General features: G+C 44.5%; 1 protein-coding gene across 3 annotated transcripts; it reads right to left on the bottom strand.

Annotated features, from left to right (window-relative positions):
- Nucleotides 1-391: 391 nt before the first annotated feature.
- On the bottom strand, nt 392-26,716 carry LOC135421619 (ubiquitin carboxyl-terminal hydrolase 12-like). Of its 3 annotated transcripts, XR_010434126.1 has the most exons (10): nt 26,511-26,715; nt 16,083-16,163; nt 12,584-12,797; nt 11,426-11,652; nt 10,163-10,239; nt 9,297-9,380; nt 8,460-8,657; nt 6,489-6,567; nt 1,602-2,702; nt 392-1,480 (listed from the first exon to the last, which is right to left on the bottom strand). XR_010434126.1 is itself a non-coding variant. In XM_064670224.1 (9 exons), the coding sequence occupies exons 2-9, from the start codon at nt 16,106-16,108 to the stop codon at nt 2,601-2,603; spliced, it is 867 nt and encodes a 288-aa protein (XP_064526294.1). In that variant the 5' UTR covers nt 16,109-16,163; nt 26,511-26,716; the 3' UTR covers nt 392-2,600. The 3 variants fall into 3 exon arrangements, 2 of the variants coding, with proteins under 2 accessions (XP_064526294.1, XP_064526293.1); XM_064670224.1 differs by having other exon boundaries at nt 392-2,702; nt 12,584-12,657; nt 26,511-26,716; XM_064670223.1 differs by having other exon boundaries at nt 392-2,702.

Raw genomic sequence — 26,716 nt, 5'->3', positions numbered from 1 at the left:
GGAAAGCAACAAACACACAGTACTATTTTTGCTTTTCAATGTCTCTGTTCCAGATCAGTCAGATAATATCTGCAACAAAGTCTCATGGAGACCAACACAGGGGGGAAAGAGGGAGAAAAGCAGGGCTCCCAGGGAAAGGCAAGGGCAGAGCTGTGGGGGTGATGGAGGGATGCAGGAACAGCAGGGAGGGGATGGTGGAGGCCCTTGTTTCACCAGCACATCAGTTAGAACCCACGGCACTGAATTCTTCACTGTTCTTGCTTTAAACCTCTTCTGCACAGGTTCTGTGGGTGCAGACACAGCAGGGTCAGGATCCCTCTGCCAGGTGGGAAAAGTTAAGGATTGGAATTCTGCCTCAGACTGGAATTCAAGGAAAAGCCTCTGAGCTATGTGCATTTGATCATACATGACCTTTATTGGAGAGAGGTGGGTCATTTATTCTACAGAAGCAACATCACACCATTCTCTTCCCATTTAACTCCTTTTAGTCTCCTTATAAATCTGTAGCAAAAGTGCACTTTTAACAGTTTTTAATCTATAGTATATATCTTTCAATATTATCTCTCAGTCAGGTATTTCATTTGTAAAAATGTATCACCAGATATACAAAATACATGTCTAGTGTACTACATTAATTTTTGTATTTACTGTTTAGATTATTTTTAACTCAGTGCTCTCTCTTTTTTTTTTTTTTTTTCATTTTTTGCAAGACTTAGTGATGACAGTCTCCTGGTGGCACCACCAGGAGAGGACTCACAGCTTGTGTATGGAGAAGGGGAGAAGACTCTTAGCCAGGAACAACTGTCACACAATAGGAACAAGATGACAAGGACGTTTGCTGCTATCGAATGTGTCTCTCAAAATGACAGTACTCTGTATAATAAAAAATAATTAAAAAACCCAGTGTCCCTATTTTATCTTCTGGAAGAGGAGATGTGCCAGGAGAACGAGAGCAGCAGCCAGCTGGAATACCACGGTGAGGGTTCATTTGCAGTTTGAAGGCAGGAGTTAATTGGTAATTGCCAAACATTTGTGGTCATGAGAGGAAGGAACAGACACACGAAGTCACCACAAGAAACGTGAAATGCTGCTTTCCTGAGGACAGTGTTTTGGTAGAACAGTGAATATCCTGTACAAGCCACAGAATTGCATAAGTTAAATATCCTCAAGAACAACGAGCACTGGAGGACAGAGGAGGGGCTGTGCTGGAATAGCCACACACACAGGACAAGGGTCACCCAGCAAGGGGGAGTCAGGAACACACTCATTCCCACTGGTATTTAGAGCCAGCTGTGACAAGCTTTGGCACTGCAACAGGGCTTCTCAACAAGAAACTTGCACCAGATTTTCTGAGAATTCTTACAAACTTCCTCAGTCTTTTCTTTCTAGTTATCCTTGAGATTATAATATATACACACATGATGGGGAATTGCTTGTTTCAGTCTTCCAAAGACCAGCAATTCCTCCTGTTAAGCAAGGCCTAGAGAGGTAAAACAATCAGAAGCATTTTTAGGGGGTGTTATGATTCCCAGATTACCAACAAATGACAAGGAACACTTACAAGGCAATGTCTGGGTTGGTGGGTTGGTTTTCCTTCTTACCTGTTCATCCCCTTGAAGCATAAGAACACTTGGATTAGTTCCATAAATGCTGCTTCCCTTGGTTAACCCTTCCCAATTAGTGCTGTTTCTGTGGATTAGCATAGATTCAAAATGCACCAGTTTGCTTGGAATTGACTGAAATGTGGAACAGATTCTGGTTCAGAATGAGGGCACTTTTGGTTTATGCAACAGCTCCAAGAAATGCTGGAACTTCAACTTCCTACAGCAAGAGATGTTCCTCGAAAGGGACCTGCTCTGCTCCCCTGGAGTCAGGGCTTTGAGGCAAAACTGCTGCTTCCAAAGCAACACACAGCAAAGGCTGAGGTGAACACAGCTCCCTCCCTTCTGCAGAAGAGACAGGAGAGTACAAATCAGGATACAAAAGGCGCAGTGCTGTTAGTGTTCTCTGAACCCAACACAGTGCAGAACGGGAGGCTGACAATGCTGCAGAGAGAGGGGTTTGTCTGCTTTGCTTTATAAAAATGACAGACTTGACATTTCCAGTATGTCTTAGCTTTGTACTGCTTCTCAAGTCTGAGTCACCAAAAATATCCAGCAACCAGCTGCTGTTCATATCCTAAAATATGCCTTCAGCTGACACTGAATATTGAAATCGTTCTGCTAAAATACAGAAAAACCATGATGGCAGAAACCAAGGTACAGCCTCAGGCCAACATTAAATGGTCAGAATTCTACAATGCTACTTTTAAATCTCTTCTTCCATTCATAGACAAACAAGCAGCCAGGTTTCAAGTAGAGGTAATATGGATTTTGGAAGATAGCACGTGAAAAAAGCCCAGGAAGGAAACTGGAACAAAGCTCTTCTTGTGATGGCAGTCAGCACTAATCCTCCAAAAAGGGCAGAGAGGGACCTTCCTCCTCCTGCTGGCTCTGTCCTGGCCCTACAGCAACAACGAGGAACTGCTCCTGCCCTCACAAATATGTTCCATTTGGACATATCTTGATCCCTTTGTTTCTTGGACACGTGTTCCTTTTGCCTCAGTCTCGTGACTGGTAGAAGAGGATGTATCCAGACTCTGAGTTTTTGGAAATGTCTGATGTTAACCCATAGAATTCTTCAATGGCCTGGGCATCAATTTTCTGAAAATTAATGAGAGTTATAATTAGCTTCAGTCAAACCATCCCCCTAAGGAGCCCTTTCCCAGACAAGGGGTTATTTCCAGTTCTTGGAGGTGATGCTGGAAAGCTGAGCAGTATTGACACAATGACACTGAATCCAACCAAACATGTTCTCCACTTCATAACTCATTCACTGCTGAAAAAAATGGAAACCAGGATGAAATAATAAAGCTCAGAGAATGGAGGCACTCTTAAGCTGGGCTACAAAACAAGGGATCCAGGAAAATGTATCCTTAAAAGACTACATGACATTTTTATATTTGTTTTCTCATTCAGACTGCTGTCACCTTTCCTGAATATTTTGCAATGTAAATGAAAAAAAAAAAAAAAAGCCGTTACTGAGCAGCAAAGAAGATTTTTGTACAGTACACGTTGAGTAGATCTAACATTCAGCTAAAATAACTCCAGATTTTAAAGCTATTGTCACCCTCTTTAGTAAAGAAGTCCTGCAAGTGCTACTGGTAATTACACCATGAAATCTGTGGATCTCACCTAATTATGATCTTCTGGCCATAAGAGAGCTTTCCTTCCTTAGGATCTGCTGGCACAGAGTCTACAGGAATATTATCACAAGGCTTGTTCTAAGAAGAATTAATTATCTGCCCTATTGATATAATTAAATGGTCAGCTTATATTTTAAGTTGTGAACTATGAGCAGAAAAGTAGGTTTTCTTTCCAACCATCAAGGCCTGTAGGGCATTTGAAAGGGCTTTCAAAAATGCAAGTTCTACATGTCTTGATCCTGTTCCTGAGAACAACTGGCTTCAGATTACTGAGTTGGATCTGCAGTCAGGGGAGAGAAAAACACTGAAATAAAACCCTCCCAGGGGCCTGTGTTGCTCAGCACTGCACTGGGGGGGGGGAGGATTTTAAAATACCTGTAAAAAAAAGATCCTAAAATACGTTCAGGACTCTGGATCCACAGAGATGAGAGGCTGAGGGAGCCTGAATTTGTTGTGGAGGCCTAAAGGGAGACAAGTCTAAAGTTTCTCTTTATATATTATATTTCCCTAGAAATATTATATTTATATATTAAATATTATATTTATATTAAGCTGAGGAAGCAAAGAAATGCTCCAAATACAAGAAGCTGTGGGTTGAATACCTGCTCTGACTGGGAGAGGGAGAAGCAGAGACCAACCTGTGTTTCCATCTTAAAAGAAAGGGACTCTGCTCTGCCACCCCCAGGAGCCTCCTTAGCTGCAGAATGTGTTGGGCAGAATGTTAAATCCTTGCTCATTAACCAGATTTTGGCATCCCCAGCAGCCTCAGCAGCACTGGTTGCTCTAAGTGGCACTGCCAAACAACCTGTGAGCTGAGCCCAGCCTTTCCCAGTCTCTCCCAGCCTTTCCCAGCCTTTCCCAGGCTGTCCAAGCACAAGAAGAACAGACGGGAGATTTCAGAAGGTGCAGCAGCTGCAGAAATTCTCTCTTGAATAGTTTTGTTAAACACATTCTGTTTAAAAAAGAGAGGGGGGGGGAAAAAAACCCTCCAAGGTGTTTTGTGTTTTTCTCTTCTCCACTGAGGGAGTGCAGAGAAGCAGACATCCCACCGAGGGTGTGCATTTTCACACCATTTATTAACAGAACGTTACTACAGACTGTTAGAGCCACACTTAACAGAAATACAACCCAAGAACATCCTTCAGGCCTTGCAATATATTTAGCAGACAACTCAAACATTAGCAACTCCTGTTTTATTTTAAGTGCCAACCAACTTGCCATGCAATCAAGCCTATTTCCACCACTCATTCTGAATGCAAGGCAAACACTTGATCTGGATCAATTCATCCCACAGATATATTTAGTTTTATCACAGCAAAACTGGCTTCCTTCTTTAATTTCACTATCCACAGAGAGCACAGTGGAACTAGAAGAGGATTATTCAGACTGTTCTTCCCCTCCTTAGCTGACCACAGAGTGTGGACAGCAGAGTTTCACCAGCTGCAGCTTTAGAGTAACAACCAGTGGAGGGTTTCACAACTACTCTGAGGGTTCTGCAGCCTCACATGGCACTAAAAGTGATGTTGTTTCCTATGAACTGAGCTGTACTACCCTTTGCTCACTTCCAAACATCTATGCTGGCTCTCTAAACCAAAGGCAGTTCTTGAAGACCATTCACAGCATTCAAATGCTTCCTGCAAATCAGCAAGGACATACAGCCCTTCCTTCCCTTCCCTCCATGTGCAGAGCTCCCTGGATGGAAGCCTTTCCCTCCCCGTGTCAGGTAAATATTGTCCCTGTGATGCATCACTTAATTGCTCTAATAACAACAACATGTCAAATTAGCCAGAGATTCAGAGATTAGCCAGAGAAACTCAGGTTTCTCAATTCATTTTGCTTGGCACAGGATCCCACTTGGACTGATTTGCCTCCTGGATTTGATGCTTTTCCACATATGCTGCAGAATGTTTGATTATCATCTATCTCCCATTTAATTGAGAGTTGGCCTTCCAATGAGATCCTAATAGACAAATAAATATGCCTTCCCCACTGCTGACATTTAGTGGGTAATCAGGATAAACTACTTCCCATTGGCAGTTCAGAACTAGTCATTCCTATCACTTGCCAAAAATGCAATAAAGCTTTTGAACTGTATTTAAGGGGGAAAACCTTCCTCCTGTGCTCTCTTTCAGCTGCAATATCTGTACTCAGGAGTCTGGTTTTCTAGGTGGCCACATCTAGAATGTAAAGTCTCCAAAGAGCTTTACTTTTACAGCATTTTAGATAAACTCTATAAAAGATGAGCTTGTAAAAAAGAAAGGCACCATTAAAGTTAGAAAAGCAACATAAAGGGGAAGAAAAAAGTAGTTTTTTCCATGAGGGAGGAACTACATTCCAGCTTGTGACAGCTCCTTGGATTTCCTGCCCAGTGACAGCACACATTTCAGAGCCATGTTTTGGCATATCTATAATAGTGCCAAGTGTTTGCAGATAAAGAGAAATTCTGGTTTGTCCTAAAAGCTGAGCTACAACACAGAAGTGACTCATAAAAAACAATTACAGAATAATAAGATGGTTGCTTTACATCTGCTTTTAAAATTCAAAGTTTATTTCCTGGATGGAGAAGATTTAAAAATATTGAATACTATTTCCAGAATGAGGTGACACAATTCTGTACTTGGCTCATGACAGAAACAGAGGAAAATAACCCCAAAAATACAAAAATGGGAGACAGGCGACTGTTGATGGTTACACAATCAGCCCAAATCACTGGGAAGTCACCCCTGATGCTCAAAGCTCAGCAAGGATTTAACAAAAATAAACAACTGAGAATTTATCACATTTTTATTTCAACACAAGCAAGGCTTTTCCTGCACCTATTTAACACTTCCCATCAGGCCTCAACCTTGACCACAACGTCTCAGAGGCAAACATTTCCATCTTTACAAAAAGCAGCTCTACTGTGCCATTTGTTCTACTGCCTGATATTTGCTTAACAATTATGTGAAATATGTGGATATATAAATCTTGTGGATATCAGCCTTTACAGGTATGTCAGCAGAAAAGTTAAGGAAAAATTTGCTTGAGCCCAAACATTTGTATCATCTCAGGACCTCACCAGAGTCTCCCAAAGCCTTTTTTTTTTTTTTTTCACATTTTTTCTACACTTCAATTTGTTGGGGAAAACTGGGAAAAAAATGTGAGAAGCTCTTAAATGCAGGAATAAAATGCAAATCAGAGACAAAAAGGAGCCCAAAAGATGGGCTGAAATCAGAGCATTTCAGAGCTCTGGCACAGCACCCACCTCTACAATGTCATCATCAAAGAGCAGCCAGAAGCCATGGCTCTTCACAATGGTGATGTAATGTCCACGGTTTGGGCCACTGCCAGGAAAAAAGGGTGGAAAACTTATCATTCCTGTGCCTCCAAAGGCAGGAGCACCGTCCTCCCACAGGATCCCAGCCACTGCTGTCACAGCTGCACTTCCCAGCTCCTCTGATGTTACCCAGAACACTGTTCAGGGGCTGAAGATTTTTGCCAAATTGCTGGAATTTAAATTTCTGACTTGCTACATCATCAAAATACACAATTTCATGTATTTAGAGAAAACCCACAACTCAAACCCATTATTCCAATCCCTGCTTTGTTGCATTCACCACTCTGAGTCTTGTGACTGCTGCTCAAAAATTTTAACTTTTGAATTAAATCAGGTCTGAGATATTTTATCTGCACAGGAGGCATTTCTTTAATTCCCAGGGTGGTTTAACCTGTGCCTTTCTGTGACTGCTGTTCCCACTCTTCTGGTAGCAGTTTCCCAGTCCAATCCCACTGCCCATATCCTGAATTCTTACCTTAAGGGGAAGGGTCAACAGAATGACTTAATTCCAAGAGTGAAGGCAGGCAGACTGCCCTGAGAAGGGAGGGGTCTGAGATAATAAACTACATGGATGGAAAACTACCCCTTACTGACCTCAAATCCTGAGAGAACAGCCCAGGGATACAGTGGAAAACCAAAATATTCCCTCTCTTCGGGTTTACTTTTTCCTTAGGAACTACATAAGGCTTTAAAACAACCAATATACCAGCTTCAGGCAAGAGAAAGTACTTTTCCAGTTCTTGCAGAATTATTGATAAACAAATTTACCAACACAGAATGAAACTCTTTTGTTTAGAGGAACCACATGAAAAGTAAAACTGTAAGGGCATATATATTTATATAAAACAAGTTCTGAGAACTCAGTTATTTAAAAAAATCTCATTTATCCTAAGCTTTGGCAAGTTCCCAGCAAGAACTGAAACCAGATGAGTCACAGGACTCCCGAAAACCCCATGTGGCATAACAGGTTTGAGAAAAGAAAACAAAGTCATTTAATACATCTGAATTATTAATCACTATTATCAAAATATATAAGTGTAGGTACAGGTATGGCAAATTAAGAACTATGGAAGAAAATGCATAGGATGAAATCTTAAAATTATAAAGATTAAATAAAACTACTGTACCAGAACAGAAATCCCTTAGAATTATCTCATCTATATCATATTTAGTCATTATATTTAGCTCTACTAAATCCATGCAAGATTAGTATTGATTATATTTGCTCCTCACAAAGATACTTCAAAACATTTGTTACTTCAACACTCACCCTTCCAGAAGGCATTTACCAACAATTCTTTTGCTTTCCATAAGTGCTTTTTTCCTCAAGTGCTTAAAATTTTTTCCTCTTTGCTTTTAAAACCAGAAGTAAAGCCTCTACAACACAAATTTGATGAAGGAAACAAGGCTGTTTTAAAAGCTCAGCAGTGCACAGTTTATTCCACACGATGGCACCAGCTTCTAAAGGAACTTCAATGACAAATGCAACTTACTTCTCTTTCAGTAAGTGTTTTTCCAAGATTTGTTTTGATTCCATTTAGCTTTCCTGGAAAGCAGGCTCAGGGTTTTGTGTCAGTTTTGTGTTTTTAAAGACTGAACTGTAGCAAAGTAAGAGCACAGAAACAACAAAGAACACCACTCTGGGAGAGTTTGTTTATCAATAATCCTGGTCGGGATTGCCACCATATTTGAAAGCTGATAAAATGCCAATCCCGAGACTCAGAAATTAAAATTTCAACCGGTAAAAAAGTAGTGAAAAAGACAGAAAACTTTTTAAAAACAAAGCTATTTTCAGCCCCCGCTTTGCCTGCTCCTGTCCTACAAACGGCTGTTGTTAAATGATGCTGGGGGGGACGGACTCCTTTGAAACTCCGAGGCCAGGCAGGAAGCACAACCCACCTGCCACAGTGCACCACCACGGCCACCAGGTCGTACATCCTGTCGGGGTTGGTGGCGTCCCCCGAGGTGTTGAAGAGCCGCAGCTCCAGGGGGAACACCACGCGGTAGGACAGCTTGGTGTAGCGGTGCAGCTGGTCCATGTACTTGAACCTCTTCAGGTGCAGAGCCAGGATCATGGGCAGCTTCTTCACCCTCATCCTGCACCACCACAGCGTGGCCAACAGAGCACAGGGAGTTAGCAGGGACCTGCCACAGAGCTGGGCTCCACAGCAGCTTCACCAGGAGGAAGCTCCTTAAAAAAATACTGCTCGGCTTTTCAAAATGCTGCTTTTCCTCACTCGTGCAACATCTACTCTGAATTATTAACTACACAACTGACACCTGAATGCAGGACAACTGGCTATCTTGAAAACATCAATTTTTCATCACATCAATGGGAAGAAAGAGATGCAATAAATCTGTCTTGCTGCTCTGGCTGTGACCAAGTGTGAGGTGAGAAATGAGATTTTTTTCTATCCAGTGCTCACAGACAAAGCAGATGGGATGGTTTGCAGGGGCTCTAAGCTGATTAATCCTAACTGGGGAAAATGTGAATGTCTGGAAGCACCAGATATAAACTCTTCTGGGAGACACACAAAATTAATCTCTTTATTCCTCTGACGAGGTCGCCACAAAGTTACTTGGTCTCTCCTCTTTTCCTTACTCCCTTCCCCACCAAACACAGACCTAAACAACCTTACCTGGTCCTTCTACTGACTTCACAAGGTGCATTTTTCCACCAACTGCCCATTTTAAGAGAACATCTCCTCTTAGGCTGCGTATTTGCCCCTTCCTTACCTCTTCTGTGCCTCCTGTTTGCTGCGGCACTGCTCACAATAGTATTTATATTCACTGCAGAGAGTCTCAGTGTTACTAAATCCCCTGTGGACAGGAGAGAGGAGTGGGATGAGCAGGAATATTCCAGGCCATCCAGGTAAAAGTTACTGCTGATAATGCTGAAAAAACCCAAACGACACATGGAAGATGAAGCTCCTTTTATTCTCATTGCTCATAAACCCATTTGAGGTGTGTTTGTCCTGGGATGTTCAGCTGGAAAAATCTGGAAATCACCCCCTCGGGTATTAACTGCCTGTTTTCTGAGTAGGAAAGGTAAGAAACTGCAATAAGGTGATTGAGTTTTGTTGCCTTCAGCAGCCATTCCATGTTTTCTCTGGTGGCAGAAATGAACTGTCCAGATCTACAGCCATTAACCAGCCCGAGTCTGGATTATCTTCCAGCTCCCAGCAGTTCCACAGCCATTATCAGCTATTAAAGAGCAGATGCTGGATGCAGTATCCAAGCAGCTGATAAGCCTTGGATGTAACAGACAAACACATGGAGCAAATGTCTATCAGCAAAAACAAACCTCCCCCTAAACACGAGGAGCAGGCAACTGAAAGGCAGCAACAATATTAAAATAATCAAGAATTGATGATGAAACCAAACACAGCATGTTTAGCTTTGATAAAACTTGACTGTGTGATGTGGCAAATTCAAATGCCCACAAAATAAAGTGAAAATCAATCTTACATACCACTAGTGCTCCTTAGCTACTAAAACCCACTAAAAACCCAAAATATTTTACCATATAGAGCAACTAAACCAGGCCATTTCCTCCTGACCAAGGGCAGGAGTTTTTCCCATTCCCAAATAACCCCGTTTACCTTAGACAATGTGTAATTGATGTATTTTGTTCCACATCAACCGAGAGATCCAGAAAGTCCTCATCTTTGCTACTAACCTTAAAAAAAAGGAGAAGAGGTATTTGACAGCAGTTTAGAACTGGCAGGTTTCTTTTAACCATCTCTGGGATGGTGCAATGTCCTCAATGATAGAAAAGATGTATGCACACACACACACAGGTCCTTTCCTGAGGTAAACTGAAACTGCAGAAATAACCTGATGTGTTGTTAAAAAACAAAGAGGAATATTAAAAAAAAAAAAAAAATCAATAACAAGCCAAACCCCAAAACCCACGGAAAAAAGGCATCAAAAAAATCAAACCGCAAACCCTTTCTTAGAAAACATCTCTCCCCCTTGAGGCTTCAAGGCACATCTGATTATTTCACTGGCAAAACCAAGTTTTTAACTGCTCAGAGAAGCTTTCCCCACAGTCCACTCTGCTCTGCAGACTGGGACAGCTTTTTGCTGCACTTCAGAGTGGAACAGTCAATACTTAGAGGGAAGGCAGAAACAGGCAGATGGCTCCTCAATTAAATGGGTTAGCAGGGAGGAAAACCATCTTTCCATTTGTGGAACAGTCACATTTCATTTCAAAATCCTTGATACAGAACCCTATTAATGTCATTTTTAGAGCTTCTCTTCACCACAGAGCCAAAACTTTAGATTTAAAATGCCAAGAACAGTCCTTTCTGTTGTAATCACTTCTGCTTTTTTTTTCCTCTCCCCATCTGGGTTTTTCATTTTTTTAGAACTATTAAATGAGAGCAGATGACTAACTACAAATTCCTGATCTGAAGGTGGTGTGGTTCTAATTCTAGATTTCATGGCACTTCTTTTGCTCTCAAACAGAGTGCCCACAGACCAGCACCAAGAATTCCAACAGCAACTCAGTTCATCCCAGAGTCAAATAAAGAGGGAGCAACTCTCATGGAGAAACACAACATAAACTATCAACCACTGACACAGAAAAGAACAAGGAGACAAAAAGGCAGCTTGGATGAGCCAGGTGGAGACTGCCTGGCTGGGAACAGGGAAGAGAACAGGGAAAACACTACGCTTTGCTGAGCAACATACCTTCAGGAGTATTGAACACAGAGGTGACACACTCCTAACATAGGCTATGCTCCATATTTTAATAGAGAGAGTGCAATTTCATCTACCCTAATAAATGAAAAAGGGTGCTTAGCGTTAGGGAAAAGGCTCCAGAACCTGGGAAGCTCTAAGAGGTTTGGGGTTGAACGTACAGCCTCACAGTTCAGACATCTGGTTTCATTGGTTAGTGTCCCTTGGAAGATTTCATGGACCCACGTCAGATCAGCCTTGTCCCCCTCCTCGCTCTCAATGCTGCCATTCTGCAGTTTCCCATTCTGCTTCTCCTGCTTCTTCTCCTCTTGGAGTAAGTCAGCAATAGTGTTGAGTAGGTAGTTTAGGAATTCATGTGCATCCTGCTGCATATAATTGTCAAATAATTCTGGAACGGAAGAGATCAAGGAGAATGAAAAAATACAGCTCCTTCATAATGCCAAGGCAAAATGCTTTCGGCCATCAGGGCACGCCCTGCCCCTGCTCTCCCCTGTCACACAACTGGGGGGACATTGAGAAGGTTTGGAAGAACTGCACTTTGTTGTTCTCACAAAGGGTTTTTGGTTTATCCTCAGGTTGCAACCAACAAACAGCTGAAAAATAGCATTAAGGAAACTTAGTTTGGACATTTCTCATTGAACTGAATTTTCTTCATTTCTTTCAGTTCAATGAAATTTCTTCATTGAACTGAAGGAAATTATTAGCTTGGAGTTTGGGGGGGTTTTGTAGTTATTTTCCTTTCCTTCGGGGAGGGAGAGAAACGAAGAAATTCAGACGTGTTGCCCTTGGCCAGCAGTTCATTAAGTCCACCATCAAGGGGCAAAAATCCCCCACTGTAAGTCTGTTATCTTTGCAAGTTCAAGCAGAGATGATAAATCAACATCCAGAACTTTTCCTCACCAAGCAGCCCTGGGAAACAACCACTAGTTCTCATCCTGAGGGATTTCTCCTGCCACAAATGGCAGAGCAGCCCGCGAGTGCTGCGTCTCCTCAGAGTTCAGCTTGGGCCGGGTCCGTGACGCCAGTTGAGCCCAGGCCAGGCTGGAGCAGTGAGCTGGGGCGTGCTGAGAGCAGCACAGCTCCAGGGAACACCATGCCGGGGGGGATAACTGGAATGCTGGCACATGGGCACGGCCTGAGCAAGCCCAGGAACAACGACATGGAGAGAATCCCTGCAGGACAAGCACAGTGCTGGGACAACCCCAGAGGAGGTGAAATTTCCACCGCAAAACCTACGAGAAACCTCTTCAACCTCGACTCAAAAAGGGAGTCGTGTTTACATTTTACACACCTTAAAAACCATTTATTTATTCATTTACCATTTTCTTTCCTCAGCCGGGAAATGAATTTCTTGGGTGGGATGACCCCCACCTTCTTCTTTTGGGTGGCAATACTGTTGAAGAGATCAGAGAGGCAGGTCAGGAGGCTTTCCTTCTTCCGAGGCTGCACTTTGTACGCCAACACTTTTTCCCGAAATGGACGACAAAAATAAAGTGCCTGTAAGACTGAGTTGCAGTAGCAGGTGTTGCCAAACTGGTCAAAACAGAACAGAGGAGAATAAATAGATTTGTAGCAGGTCTGTTAAAAAGGAATAACAGAGGTGGCTCATTAAGAACAGCACAGAGTAAGACTGGAGAAGTTGTTTGGCAGAGTTCATTTATTGGGATGGTGAGAAAGACTGAGCCTTCTATCAGCTGGTAAGAGAAGACAACAATCACAGGGATATTGGGAATACACACAAAAAGTAGCTAAGGGCTCATCCCAAAATCCCAAGTTCTGGAGACACAGCACTGCTCATCCTGAGAAGGGAGATGCTGCTGTGGAGGGGTGCCAAGGACACAGAATAAAATAAATAAATAATGCCATATCTTATCAACTAACAATATAATAAATAAGTATTTCCTGCCTATAAGGGACTGTTTTGAGCCAGGAAATGCAGAGCAGCTGGTTCCCACCTGCCCTGTCTGAGGGCAGTGTCACCCCTGAGATAACCACTTCCAGAGGCAGCTGCAGGGCTGGGGAAGGAGGCACAGGGAGATATCACCCTATCACCCGAAACCATGGGCTTGGAGCTGCTCCTCTGCACGTTACTGTCCAGCTCCTGTCCAACGCTGCAGCTCCAAAGGACCGAACCCGGCCCTGGCTCTGCCAGTCCCCAGGCACTCTGGTAAAGAGACTGTGCATCTCAAGAGCATGAGAGCAAAAACACTTGAAATAAACCAGAAATGACAGCAAAATAGTTTAAAGAAACCAAAAAAGCACACAACTGTGACTCCAGAGCACAGACTGTTTTGGTACTCAGAGATCCAGCCAGTGCGCCCAAAACTTTGGTGTGGTTCCTGCAGCAGAATGATGTCAATAATCACTGTCAATAATACAGCTGGAAAGGTTACAGGGTAGAGTTACATTAACAGGCATTTATACCACATGAAGCAACAGTTACAACTTATTGACATGAGGAAATAAATATGCAAGCTGAGCAAACACAGGAATTAGGATAGAGCCTCACTCACATGGTTGTCAGCAACCCAGAAAAACAAATAAGTGTCATGCTAATTAAATTTGCTAAATACATTTGCATAAAACATAAAAGAATATCAATGCAGGCAAAACTACTAGAAGTCTGATTACATATTATTGTTTTCAGGTGAGGTATTTGCTATATCTGTCCATAATCACCTCAGGAAATTAAGAGACAGAACAAGAAATGAGCATCTTAAAAAAGATGGTGCATCTTAAGTCAAAAAAGTTTACAGTGCAAGGAGTTAAAACAGATTTCAGGGCTGTATTCAGGGAGAAATCTTGTCTAAAAGCATGAATTCAACTGGTTATACATGTCCTGCTTTGGTGCTGCCCACACAGGAGAGAAATCGTTAGAACTAAACTAAAGGGAAGAGTTAAAGGAGTTAAAGAACTAAAATTCCATCCAAACAGTTTTAAAAATTCCTGCCAGTAAGATGTTTTACAGTAGTCCAAGTGATATGGTGAAAAATTCACTTCACAGCATGATTTAGGTTTTAAAATGTCCTTCTAAGGAGTATTTTCTCTTTCCTACCACCTTTACAGAGAGTAATGTGGGAGAACTTTTATTCCTTGAACATTTCAGATATTTTACAACTTGCCAAGTACTTTACAACAAGACCAAGTGATGCATTTTATTCCAGCAAATCTGACTTTTTTCATGTTGGAACAGAATCCTTCCAACTCTGAGCACTTCAGGGCCTTGGGAAACTTCTGAATATCTCAATTATTGATCTCTCCCTCTCTGTATTACAGAGAGTCCTCCAAAAATGACCACTATTACCCAGCAGTGTCACACTTAAACTACAACTAGTTTGTGTTTAGAAGTATAAAGCAATCAGATCTTTCCAACCATGACCTGAACTTTGTCAGAAATTCTGGCTGGGAAAAAAAAGAAAGGGCTGTAACAGTTTAACAGAGCCCCAAACCCCAGGTTTTCAGCCCAAGTGGGCTGATGGACATTTCCAAACCTGGGGCCACATGCACAGATCACACACAGCAATGGTGTGTAAAGTCTAATGTGACCTAAAACACAAATGAAAAAAAAAGGAACAAAGATTTTAAAAGCTTTTGGTCATGGTTTCTCTGGTACAAATAAATATTGTAAATAGATGCTAAAGCATGGGGGGGTTTGCTTAAAACTGCCTGTATTTAGAGTCAGTATTACCTAACTGCCCAAGAACTTGTGCAATGTAAAAATAAAGTTTGAAAGCTTATTTTAAGATAGAGGGTTCTTAAAATGAAACAAAGATGAAATTCTGGAATGACAACATTGTTCCCCCTCTCTTGCACTTCATTACACAGAAATTATTCCAACAGGCTGTCCCTTCTCCCAGATCCCCTGCAGTGGCTTTAGCTACAGTTTAACTGCAGCCAGGCTGGTTCAGCTCACTGACCCAAAAGGAAAATAACTATTAAAACCAAATTTGGAAGCCTCCATTGTCCCCGAGTCCCACACCTGACTCTATCTGCAGTTCAAGAGCACTGATGCTGAAGCCATGAGACTCTTTAAAATGCTCCAATTAGCTCAGAATCATGAAAGAACTGGAAATAGCTCAGGAAAAAGCTCAGCAGAACAATGGCATGGAAATGCTCCCCCTAAAGGACCCGAGTGCGAGGAGCACAACCCAATTAGTCATATTTTGTCCTTCAAATCAGAGAATAGCCGTGGTTATAGTAATTCTGGGTATTTTTAGGGTGCTATTTTCCCTCCTCCCACTATTCAACACCCTGCTATTTATGTTACAATGGGACATGCCTTCCATTTTTCTCCTCCTGGAGCAAACCTCAGCAGCTTTGGAATGGCCATTAACACCATCCTTAAGGAACAGAATTCCATGTGTTTGGATATCTGGGTGTCTGCAAATGCAAACTGCTCCAAACCCACCCACAAGCCAATTAAATGGGTTTCTAATGAGCTGCAATTAATACCACTTAGGAGCTACACTGCCCTTATTTGGTGTGTGATGAGATTGAGCATCTTTCAGCTTTCAGCAAAACACACCCAGCCCAGCAGCAAACAGAAATATCCCTGTTTCTAGTGGGTTGTGCCAAATTGGGATTTTCCCATCACAAACAGGATAGCACAGAACCACGGTTCTTATGAACTAACTCCCTTTATTCCCTGGTAAAAGGGGCCACAGGCCCAGCAGGATGTGCTGCTCTGGATCAACACCCACACTCTCCACAGTTAGTTTGGGCAGACAAGTCCTGCTGCCCAGCAGATCCCAGCCTGTTAAATTCCAAATTAGGATATGAATTAAAAAAGAGCTTTTCAACCATAGGAATTTCACTTACATTGACCAAGCCAAAATAATGCTCATTCACAGGGAACTGCTCAGGACCAATCTCTTTCTCCAAAGCAGAGGCATTGGCGCCCTACGAAAAACCAGGATGTTTGTGTTAGAGAAAAATCAAACTTCCTCAACAATATCCAACAGAATTCACATAGAAACACAAAGTTACTTCCTTTGAGAAACAGCACCTCGTGTTTGCTGTGTTCTTCAAAATGAAATCAATGTGATGCTTTATTTTCATAAAGGTACCAAGGTTTCATTTAAAAACTCAACTCCAAAGCCAGAATTAGCTGCCTGATGTAACAAAGTGTTTTCTACACGTGAATTTATTTGAAAATTAACACAAGAAGTTGTTCTCACTGAAAGCATCAGGTGACCCAGAAACACCAACTTCCATTTAGCCAAGAGTGCACTGTAAGAATAAAGACACTTGTAACACACAGAGAACCTCTAAACCTAAAGGACAGAAACCAGATAGGCTATTTTATGGGATAAAAACACCTGTGTGATGTGAACTGCACAAAAGGGTTGATGTGGCTCTTTATTATTTGCATCCTGTGCAAAGAATTCTTGGAAAAAATCTTGCCTTCATTGACACTTAACATTAGAAATACTGTAATCTTCTCTTTGTTTCTGGCCAAGAGAAGCATGATTACAGAACCACAAAAGAAATAAGGAAATAAGAATTTTATTATTCAGACACAAACTCAGATCACCTAAAAGTGCTGTGGCTGTGCTTAATTTAAGGCTGTAAATTAAGTTTACGTTGCATTTTGACACATCCTTGAGTTTCCTGCAATACAATGAGGATAGAACTTGTCATTTCAGATACAACTGAAAAATCCCACTGCACATCCATATGGGTTTCCTTGGCACAGAAAACCACCACTAAAACACACCAACATTCTGTTTTGAATTTGAATTTTTTACAGTCAAAGTGGTTTATGCATCTCTTTCCGTTTTCCATCCCCCAATACATCATGCCAGGCTCCCACTTCGGATTTGGTCCCTTCCCTCATTCTCTCCAGTTTGTTCTTTAATTCTTGCTGATCCTCCAACAGCCCTGAGCTGCATCTGTGCTGTTATTTATGGAGTTACCACCATTCCATGCAGAATCCAAACACTTTGGACTCTTAATTCTGTTTTAAATACCCAAGTCACCCCAACTACAACCTTCTGCAAACAGAAATCCTTCTTAAACACCTCAGAAAAGCACTAAACCAAAAATTACAGTCCAGCAAAACTCAATTCATCTATTTCCCTGAAGCTACTAATGCCTTTTAATTGCTGAGCAAATATTTCAATCATCTCCCCATTAATATAAACCACAGACAAGTGGAGACTGTATAGGCAGTTCCATCTGGATTGAGAAATAACTTAAAATTTTCTAAGAGACGGGAAAGAAACCAGGAAATAATCCAGTTCAACAGGAGGAGTGGAAACTGTACTTTTACAGTGACTTACACACATCAAACCAGACAGAAAACAAGACAGGCTCAAATTTGGGACTATAAAACCCACACAGCCCTCACCAGGTGCTGACAGATTTACAAGCACAGCTCTGCACAAGCAGCAATTACACCCAATTTTTTGAGGCATCAGTGCCAGTTCAAGCAGCTCCTCTCATTTGTTTCTCTCCATCCACTCCCTGCTTCCCAAGAGCTCTTTTTACCTCCACTGTCTCCCCCCCAAACCCCAACCCAAACCTGGATATAGGGACAACCATCAGCAAGGAAGAGTTCCTGAGATGGGGCTCTCCAAGTGCTCAGCTCCACCCTGGGGTAACAGCAGAGTGGAACCAAAACTCCATTAAATGCACAAGAAGTGACACTGGGTTTGGAGAACTGTCATTCTTGGAAAGGGAACTGATATTCCTTGACTCTGACATCCTGCACGTTTGAGATCAGAGAAGGGACATGTGTAAAACCTGCAGTGCTGGGAAGTTCAGCTGAAGTTTCTCTGAACAGTTTTCTCCCTTCCTCAGTGGTCTCCAATTTTATGTTAAAGAAACACTGGAGAAGCAGCCAATTAAAGGAGAGACCACACTCCAGAGAACCAGTGAAACCAGACAGCCCAAACACTCCAGCCTGGAAAGCAACACACGGAATAAAGATGTGAACAATGAAATTAAAGCAGAAGAATTGCAATTTTTAATAAATCTGTGCTATAAACAATAACCTACCACAAACCAGGGTTGCAATTCAATTAAGCCACCAACTTGTACCCCACATGTCCCAACCCATCCAACCCATCAAGTGACAGGTGGGTTTTTACCAAGTGTTTCCTTGTATTTGCTGCCCAAACTTTATAAATTTGGGTGAATCAACTGTAGGGGCAGATTAAAAAATTAAAAAATTAAGGTTTCCTTAACAAATTAAATGCTAATTAAGGTATTATTTACCTTGAAGCTGTAGATGCCCTATCCCTGTAAGGGTCCAAGGCCAGGTTGGAGCAGCCTGGAATAGTGGGAGGTGTCCCTGCCCATGGCAGGGGATGGAATGAGATGGGCATTAAGGTCCCTCCCAACCCAAACCATTCCATCCTTTGGTGATTCTGAAGTTCTTTCTCAGAGAATATTTTAAATTAGCCTCCCCAAATCATAAAAAAACCCCCAAAACAGGAATCATAGCAGCTGTGGGAGGAATCAAAAAAATCACCAACTCATTGGGACTAGTTCTGAAGATGCAAATTTGCACTTTAAATCCGTGACACACTGAAGAAGCTCCAGGAAATGCACATGCCTGGCATTCCATGTCAAAAATGACACTGCAGAAGTCTCCATGATTCCTCAGGGGGGGTCAGTGTCCAGGAGAACTGCCCTGAGTGGGGCAACAAGGATGGAGAGGGGGGAACTCCTTTACGGCCATGTTTGATGGAAACACATCAGCTTTGTGAGTCAGGGGCAGAACTGGAGCCAGCCACTCACCACCAGTGATCTTTGCAAGTTAATCTGCAATTAGCAAGTTAATCTGCAAATTAACCAAGTGGAGATGAAATCTAGTGCAGCATGAACCACATCTTGCCATAATGAAGCCTAAAAAGCAGCTTATTTTCTGATTGAGGGGTGTTCTATGCCCATTTTCCCACCCCAGCTGAAAGATTTTTCCACCTGCCTCAGGTCACAGGAATATTTGCTCATAAGAAACAATCCACACTTCACAACTGTAGAAACAGAAAAACCGCATTATTATCTAGAAATAAAATCTCAGCAAAGTGGCAAGTGGCCATAGGATGAAAATTTACCTTTTTTATCTGGGGAGTCAAGAGAAATGCATCTCTTCCAGGTGCCACAGGCAAACTTCTGCACCTTCTGGTACTTTGCACATCTACAACCAACATTCTTGTGAAGGTACAGATGAACAGGGAGTGATTAATAACAACTCCACAGCTCAGAACATGGGCTGCTGTCAGCTGAGAAATCCACATTTCCAGCATCCACATGGTTCTTGCTTCAAGTTACAACTTTTCCCCTTCTTAGCAATATGACTGACTAAGCTTCAGTGAAATCCTGCTGGACCACAAAAGTTGGCTGAGAATTACTGGACTATTATTCCAACCTTATGTCAAAATGTTTTACCCTGAACTAACACTTTTCCCCTTGGAAGGACTTCCCACTTCCAGTCCTAAGTAGCTGCTTTTTGCTGCTCTCCAAGTGCCTCTGCAGCCGCGGGGATGGTTCTAAAAGCAGGGAGAACAATACAACTACAAAGTTACAGTCTGATCTTTTTCCAATACTAATGGCCCCGATAAAATCTACAGGAAGTCAAAATAAGAGGTTGCTGTGCTTACTTTGGGGCACTCAAGCATTTTAGATGCTCCATTTACAGTTCATTTGTAGACAGTGGGAGACTTGCAGAAGAGAACTCTTAAAATCTGGATGTATCTCCCAAAAATTCTGGGTATCTGTAACCTTTGATTGGGGCTGGAGGCACACTCAGAACCTGTGAAGCATCACTGGTGTTGAAATAAAAATCCCTTGGGATATATTAGCTTGGACTCAGCACCATCCTAACTCAGCTTCTGGGCTGGAACAGCTTCTTCCCACTGAGCACCTGCCTGCAAAAGACATTTTCCTTAAAGAAAGGCAAAAAAGGGAAAAATATCTAAGAGATTTCAGTGTACACAAGTCCTGCTGAGATCTCTAATTAGACATTTGACTCTTTTAACAAATCAGAGCAGGATCAGATTTAGCACTTAAAAAAGCTGGGCAGCAGCTTCCAGGATGTGCAGAAAGGCTGCAGAGACACCCTCCTACAGCCCCGAGGTTAGAAGAGCTGGTTAAACACACTGCATGTCTGAGGAGCGGCTCTGAAAGAGTGAATAAACAAACCAAAAAGGCAAAACAAGAACAAGGAGGCCCAGGCAGAGCTCCTGCAAACCTCTCAGGGCAGAACCTGCACGAGATGGTGCAGTTCAGAGTCTGCCTGCACTGGCTTTGCTGTACTCACCCCGATAATTGCTCAGCTCCAGGACTGTTGAAATCACCCTGTAGAGGAGTGGAAATGGAGCAGATCGGGGTTGTATTGCTCCAAGTTTACAGAACATACTGTCATGGTTCTCCAAACACAGAGCAGGTGCTGCTCCCCCATCTTTTAGAACTCCTTGGCTGCGTAGCACTGAAGTCAGATAAAGAGCTGTGAGCTCAGGGTCTGCAACGATCCCTTTTCATGTGCCCAGGAAAGCTGTCATCCCAGGCACAACAAATCCCTGTAAAGTGAACCTTGGATTCCAGCACTTTGCCTGCACAAGCAGGTGAACACACTGATAATCCTGAAAGGAGCAGGTGTACCAGTGTCAGACTTGCCAAAACTCCATGCTTCCCAGTGCCATAGAACCTTCCTGACCTGCACAAGCACAGGGAAGCTTCCCATTGTCCACAGGGAGGGAAGCTCACAGAGCACACTCTGGCTGCTGCAATGGCATGGAGACCATAGGGAAACTAGAAAGTGCTGTATTTCCCAATCACTTTACTGCTCTGAAGCCTTAATTGGAGTGGTTTCAAACAAATGAGTGCAGGGTGCTTTGTAACCAGCTCCATGCACACGTTTATTCCATGAGGAGCTGGTCCTGCAAGGTCCACAGGATCCACAGCTCCCAAAGGCACAGCCACTCACAGACACTTGGGAAATCCTCTCATTCCATGCTCTTAAATTAGACAGTAGAGTTGGGCTCCAGTGAAAAGCATGCTGGAGGAAAGGTAGGAAGCACAGGAACTGCTGCCTGTCTCACTGTGGTACTGTAAGCAACCCATTCCCCCTCCTTGGGCACCGCATCCCAGATTTCCAGAGTTCCCAGGAGTCCATCCACCTGAGAACAGTCCTGCCAGATCCTTCCTGACCTCGGGCTCCTCTCACTGCCCCAGTAACACACACAGTCGGTGTCTTGCTATTGCAGCTCTCAGATGTTTTTCATCTTTTCAGGCCCCTAAAAGAACAAACCCAAACAGATCCCCAGCTGTCCAAAATCCAGTGTTTTCCAGCACTGTTCTTTTGGGAGTTGCCAAGATTTTATCCTGACCCTCACACATCAAACTGTGGAGGAAAAATGATGGAAGAAGTGGGGAAGTGGATGCTGTGGGAAGGCAAAGCCAAACACCCCGGATTTATGAGCAGGTTGTAACTCCAGACATTCCCCAGGTTGTACAGAGAGCAAAGTTCACACCCGGGGCCATCGATGGAGCTGAATGTTCACAACTAGGACACGGTGGAGAAATCCCAATTTGGGTTGGAAGGCACCTTAAAGCCCATCCAGTCCCACCCCCTGCCACAGGCAGGGACACCTTCTACTAGTCCAGGTTGCTCCAAGTCCCATCCAACCTGGCCTTGGACACTTCCAGGGATGGGGCAGCCACAGCTTCTCTGGGAAATCCATTTCAGCACCTCACCACCCTCATAGCCAAGAATTTCTTCCTTAAATCTAGTCTAAATCAACCCTCTTTTAGTTTAAAACCATTCCCCTTGTCCTATTCTAACAAACTTTGTCCCCATCTGTGTTACAAGCCCACTTTCAGTATTCACTAGGAAAGGAGCTGAAAATACAAAGTACCCCATAGACACAAACCCCAGTGATCTGCAGTGCTGCCCTTTATTTTGGCACCAAGTCCAGGAACCTCCCAAACTGATACCTGTTGGAGCAAGCACTGAAAGCTACTTATTTTTTTACAGGAACAAGATACTAAGCTACTTGCATGTAAACATGTTAATTCAATGCCTTAAAAGCATCTGCTCTAGATCCTGATTAAAGAATGAAACAAGAAAGCTTCAGTAACACAGTACCTCTTCAACGACCCCCACTCTGTTACTGCAGCACTTTCCCCAGGTATTCCCACTCCATTTTTAACCTGTCCCAGCTCTGTAGCAGAGGCCTCCCAGTACAACTGATGTTTAGTTTCAATGTTTCAGTTCCCTCAGCTCTCCAGGGCACACCACGTTGAGGAGCTCAGTGAAGTCACGACATTTGAGAGGTTTATTGGCAATCTGGGCTAAAACCAGACACTGAACTGCAGACAAACCTCACCCATGCAGTAGTTTGAGGCTCCTGTAAAATCCCAAAGCTCATTCCAAGGGCACCTGCCCACCTGAGCTGGTTGGTAACTGCGGACTGGCTGCTCTGCTTCCACTCCAAACTGCTGCACCAAAATCCAGAGAATGCAGCAATAACCAGCCCTCACACACAGTACTGAACCAAAGCACAGACAGTGTGGGAAAACCTTGCATGCCTGACCTACTGACTGCTTTCCAGAGGGTTCCATATGTTTTTCCCCCTAAAACAAAGAAGGTTATTCCCAAGCTGGGTTTCAAGTGCAAAGATGAATTTTGTTCCTTTCAGCTTCCCAAGTGAACCAAGCAGCAGAGCACTGCTGGAAACACACTGAGCCAGCTCTGCCTGTATCCTCCCTGCTTTCCCCTTCCTCAGGGAGGAATGGAAATGCTATAAATGCTGTTTGTCTGATAAAGTCAAACCAAAGTTCTACTGACACAGGTGAAGTGAGGTGACACTATCCAGCAGTGGCACCCTCCTGGATGGAGCAGTGCCCATTATCCAGGTGGCAATGCAAATGGATCACTCACAAGGGATGCAGCTCCTCTCCAGCACTGAGTTCCTCAGTATGTCCCCACTGCTGTAATTCAGAGGAGAATATAAGACTACACCAATTTGTACCCTGGCTTGGAGCTCTTCAAGCATGACTCACTGCTTTAACAAACAATTAGCCATGAACCCAAGGGAAGTGGCTCTAATTGCCTCCCAAGAAACAATATTTCTGTACCAGTTCACTGCTGACCCTTCCCAAGCTGGCAGAGAGGACAAGACGAAATCTCTCTCCCCCCCTTGCTCCATCCTCATATTCTGGTTTGCTTCTCCAACAAAAAACCAGTTTTGTCAATGCAACAAACAATCCCAAGTTCTGACTACAAAACTACTTTCTCCAACTGCCTCAGAGCACAGAAGACACACTCTGGGTTAGGTGGTGCAGTCAGGCCATGGGAATTCAGCCGTCCTGGCTCTCTGTCCTCAGCCAGGAGAGGATTCCCACCTGCTCATGACCACAGGACAGCACAGCCTTGCACAGACACCACCTTGAAACAGTTCTGAAACAAGAACCACACAATTTTCCTGCCTCAGTAGTGTTTCTCTCTCCCACTTGATTTTGCAGTTGCTTACAAACAGAAAGAAGAACTCCCAGAGCCCCTGGTAAAGATAAGGGTGGGACCCAAAGGGAGGGAAGAGGCAGAGCAGGAGGCAGAGTCCTGTCGGTAGCTCCTGTTGGATGTGTTTTCCATGTGGTGCCACAGCCTCCCCAGCAGTGAATCAGAGCCACATGGACAAGGGCTCCCTCCCAGCTGCCCATCTTCACATGGCTGAGGCTGCCACAGGGATGTGAAATCACTGGAAAGGAAATGCAACAATCCCGAGGCACTGAGAGCTGATCCCACTGAAACCTGGGGGCTCCTGTACGGGGGATATGGTTAAAGTTAAACCTCATACTGTCTGCTAATGAGTTCAGGCACTGATTTAATTTGGAAAGAGATGCTGTAGAGGACTTGAGTGTCTGAGGTGCAAGGGCAAGAACAGCAGTTCCTGGGATGCTGAGGGCTCTGACACTGTCACAGCCTGGGTGGCACTTTTCCAGCCTGAAGCACACATGGTAACTGGAATTGCTAGTAAAACCTGCAAATTTTACTAAAAAAATCATGTGAAGTACTGTCCCATCACTATAAATTGGCACAATCCTGAAGAAAGCAGCCTCCCAAAGGGACTTTGTCCATGGATTTGAATGCTTTTATGAAGAAGACTCAGGTTTTTCATATTCACTTTATGGCAAACAAAACAGTATTTTTACTTGCTGACATTAACAGAAATAGATGCAAATAAACCGATTCAGGTTTAAAATACAGCACCCAGGCCTTCATTTTCCTGGGCCAGCCGAACTAAAAATGGGAATATGGACAGTGAGTTTAGCCAAGCTACACATCCACCTAAAACTGGTGCTGAAAATACCACAGCCTTTGATTAAACAGATCCAGAAGAAATGTGGAAGCCAGTTTTATACAATTATTTAGTGCTGGCAGCACTGCCCAGCATTTTCTGCAGAGAAACAGTAACTTCTCCACTCAAAATAAAGTGAGCAGAACCTGCCTCCCCAAAGCTGCAACACTGGAAAGTTTCCTGGAAAAACCTCCCCAGGGCATTCCAGGAGGACCCTTGGGGGGTACAAGCACCTGCTCAGCTTCCATCCCTCATCTCAATCAAAATCAGAGCAAGCACAGCAGCAAAAACGACTCCAAAGTTGGCTGTGTGTAGCCAGAGCCTCTGCAAACAAATCCCACTGGAATGTGCTCAGGTTCGGCTGCTCAACCCCAGGGAAAGGCACTGCCTCACATGTGCCCTCTTAATCTGAGGCTCAGTCACCTGATCTCAGGAATGCACCCCAAATATTCCATGGATTGAGCCAATCACCCTGGGGTGCAGAACTGCCCAGCACAGTCACGGTTCAGGCACCCCTGGTGGCCTCAGTCTCACCCATGTCTGTGATGGGCAATTAAAAATACAAATTATGTTCAAAAACCCATCGAGTGAGATCAGGGAAGTTCTGGGAAGTCTTGTCCCAAAACCTTCCAGTCAGGTATCCATTGCCAGAACTTTGAGAAGGAAAGATTCACCTCTCTTGGTCAGAGCATTACCGGGAAACTGCAAACACCCAGTTTGTCCTGGGGCTCGGTTCAGCTGGGTCTGGACTTCAACTGGGAATCAGTGGGAAAGGAACAGGAGGACCCTGCACCCTTTACAGGGGTGAAATCAGTGAGTTGGAGTGCAGGAGTCCCTCCCAGGATTGCAGTTTGCTGCTGACCCAAAGGGGATCTAATCCTGCACTTGGAGCAATTATAATGTGGGATTATGAAAATCCTACTAAACCTGACCCCCCTAGGCTGATCCCCCGCTGGATTCCAGGGATTCAGCCCCTGTCCCAGCTCAGCCCGGCCCCCTCCCAGGGGTAGGATCTCTGGGACACCTTTAGCTGCACCATTTCAGTGCGACTCAGCCGTGCCCCGGTGCACACCCGGCACTGCTGCTCCATTCACACAGCAACGGACTCCACCAGGAATTCTGCACAACCCCCAGGAGCCACCTTCCCCGGCCCGGGCACCCCGGGGAGTGACTGCAGAGCCCGCACCAACCAGTAAAACCACCTTTACCCCGAGCTCAGCGTCACACCGAGCTCCGCTCACACGAGGGGAATCAGCGCTCCAGAATTCCTCTTCCCTCCCAAAGAAAGCTCCACCTGCCCCAAACCCTTTGTGGCACCGGGAGGCTGCTCACAGCCCCTCGGGAGGGATGACTCCTGATCCCTGGGTGCTCCGTGCCCACCCCGCACCTTTCCAACCGGGATTCGGGGCAGATTATCCCAAATCCCTGCGAACCCGGAGCGGCTCAGCCCGGCCCTTCCCCGGCACAGCCGCCCCGCTTCAGCCGCCGGGACCCCTCACACAGTCCCCAGACCTCAAACACCTCCCTCACACCTCACACACCCCCTCACACCTCACACACCCCCTCACACCCCATACACCCCCTCACACCTCACACCCCCACCTCAGATCACATACACCCCCCTTAGACCTCACACACCCCCCTCAGACCCCATACACCCCCCTCACACAGCCCCCAGACCCCATATACAGTCCTCACACCCCCCTCACCCCTCACACACCCTTCACCTGGCCCTCATCGCCCTCAACCCCCTCACACTCCGTCACACTTTCCAGACACCATACACCTTCCTCACCCCCCTCAGCCCGCGGGCCCGGCGGGGCCTGCCCTAACAATATCTTTTAGCCGCTTTCGCTGATCGCCCAGCGGCCGCGCGCGGCGGGCAGGCTAGGCGCCCCTCGGGGGCTGCTCTGGGCCCCCCCGGGGTCGTGCGGGCGCTCACCATGGTACAGACGGCGGCGAGTCTCCGCACGGTCACCAGCGCCTCCATCCGCGCCCGGCCGCCGCCATCTTGGGCCGCGACTGACAGCGCCAGCTGCGCCACCCGGTAACGGCGCCGGTCGTGCGCCGGAACAGCGTCCCCCGCGCCCGACAGCAGCGTTCCGCCGCCTTCCCGGTCCCACTGCAGAGACCCACGGTGTGGGAGGG

The sequence above is a fragment of the Pseudopipra pipra genome, chromosome 13 (assembly GCF_036250125.1).
Source record: "Pseudopipra pipra isolate bDixPip1 chromosome 13, bDixPip1.hap1, whole genome shotgun sequence".
NCBI classification, from domain to species: domain Eukaryota; kingdom Metazoa; phylum Chordata; class Aves; order Passeriformes; family Pipridae; genus Pseudopipra; species Pseudopipra pipra.
The sequence above is the reverse complement of the archived record's forward strand: the minus strand, read 5'-3'. Positions and strand labels throughout refer to the sequence as shown.

What these genes read in the sequence shown, in the direction of transcription:
- LOC135421619 (XM_064670223.1), bottom strand. Translation starts at nt 26,558, where the DNA reads ATGGAGGCGCTGGTGACCGTGCGGAGACTCGCCGCCGTCTGTACCATG. An exon ending in ATTATTTTGGCTTGGTCAAT is followed by an intron (nt 12,798 to 16,082) that starts GTAAGTGAAATT and finishes TGTTTTGACCAG; the next exon opens with TTTGGCAACACCTGCTACTG. An exon ending in TCAATTACACATTGTCTAAG is followed by an intron (nt 9,381 to 10,162) that starts GTAAACGGGGTT and finishes TCCTGTCCACAG; the next exon opens with GGGATTTAGTAACACTGAGA.